At 60.6% G+C, this 1,104-nt stretch overlaps 2 protein-coding genes across 2 annotated transcripts in view; one reads left to right on the forward strand and one right to left on the reverse strand.

The window, feature by feature from the left end:
- The window catches only part of CARD14 (caspase recruitment domain family member 14), a 48,571-nt gene extending 47,933 nt beyond the window's left edge, over window positions 1-638 (reverse strand). The window contains exon 1 of the mRNA XM_007959823.1: window positions 471-638. Within this exon, the coding sequence (XP_007958014.1) occupies window positions 471-638 (168 nt within the window). The remainder of the gene's footprint in view (window positions 1-470) is intronic.
- Window positions 639-694: 56 nt separating this feature from the next.
- Window positions 695-1,104, forward strand: part of EIF4A3 (eukaryotic translation initiation factor 4A3) — a 16,020-nt gene continuing 15,610 nt past the window's right edge. The window contains exon 1 of the mRNA XM_007959824.1: window positions 695-889. Coding sequence (XP_007958015.1) covers window positions 695-889 — 195 coding nt within the window. The remainder of the gene's footprint in view (window positions 890-1,104) is intronic.

Consider the following 1,104-nt stretch of genomic DNA (forward strand, 5'->3'; position numbering starts at 1 on the left):
GCTGACAAGCCGGTTTGACAGTCTGTCACCCGGGGCCCTGCCCACAGAGCCGAGTATGGCACCTCCACACACTATGAAACCATCCAACATGTTCCCATGACAAGGATGATGGGTCCAAGGACTACGTTCCATTGCCACTGCCAGAGGAGCCACCGGGGCCCCCTGAGAACGGCCCGCCGTGTGGTCGACTCCCAGGAGGGGCAGTGGATGAGCTTAGGTGGGTCTGTGAACACCCCGGTTCCTACCCTCGGAAGCATCTATGGCTGGCTAGACTCTGGAGCCCTCCTGTGGGCCTCAGGGTCTCTCGATGGCCCAAGCTGGCTGCACCACAGATTACTAACAGAAAGGCTGGTGGTTCACACCCACCCAGTGGTGGTACAGAAGAAGGCCCAGTGATGTGCTCCCAGGAACACGCCGCCCAGACAGCCCCGTGCAGCTCAGTCCTCTGCCACCAGGCGCCGAGTCGGAACCGGCTCAGCAGCTGCCAGTCCGGTCTCCCGGGCTCTGCTACGCGCACGATCAGCTACGCGCAGTATCTCGGTAATCATGGTGCCCTGGAGTCGGCTCCCACCCACGGTGAGCTGACGGATGCCAGAAGCAAATGGCTCCCAGGCCTGCACCCCCCTCACAGCCGTCATGTGTTCGAACCCATTGCTGCGGCCGCCACGTCAGTTTGTCTCACTGAGGGTCTCCCATGCTCCTGCTGACCCTGAACTTCAGGAAGCACGAGGTTGTCTCTGGTGACCAATCTCCTGATGACGTGTCCAGTGTAAGACGCCGCCTTGCCGCCCTCGCGTCTAAGGCACATTCTGGCTGTACTTCCAGCACACGTCGCTTGGTTTTCCGGCTGTCTGAGGGCTCGTTGATATTCTTTGCTGAGACAACTGGGGTGCATCCATTCCAACGGAGCCCTCAAAAGTCCACAGCTGAGAACCATTCTTTCCATTTGGATGCAGGGACTGGCTCCAGGGCTGCAGCAGCCCACCACTCTCACGCTGGCACCGCTACACCCTCACTGTCTCCTGCCTGTGCCCCCCGGCTCTAGCCCCATGGGCCCCTCTAGTCTGAGTGTCCCAGGCCTGTGCACTTGTAGATCACTCTGCC

The sequence above is a fragment of the Orycteropus afer genome, unplaced genomic scaffold (genome assembly GCF_000298275.1).
Source record: "Orycteropus afer afer isolate SDZICR_OR568_19922 unplaced genomic scaffold, OryAfe1.0 scaffold00018, whole genome shotgun sequence".
Taxonomy (NCBI): domain Eukaryota; kingdom Metazoa; phylum Chordata; class Mammalia; order Tubulidentata; family Orycteropodidae; genus Orycteropus; species Orycteropus afer.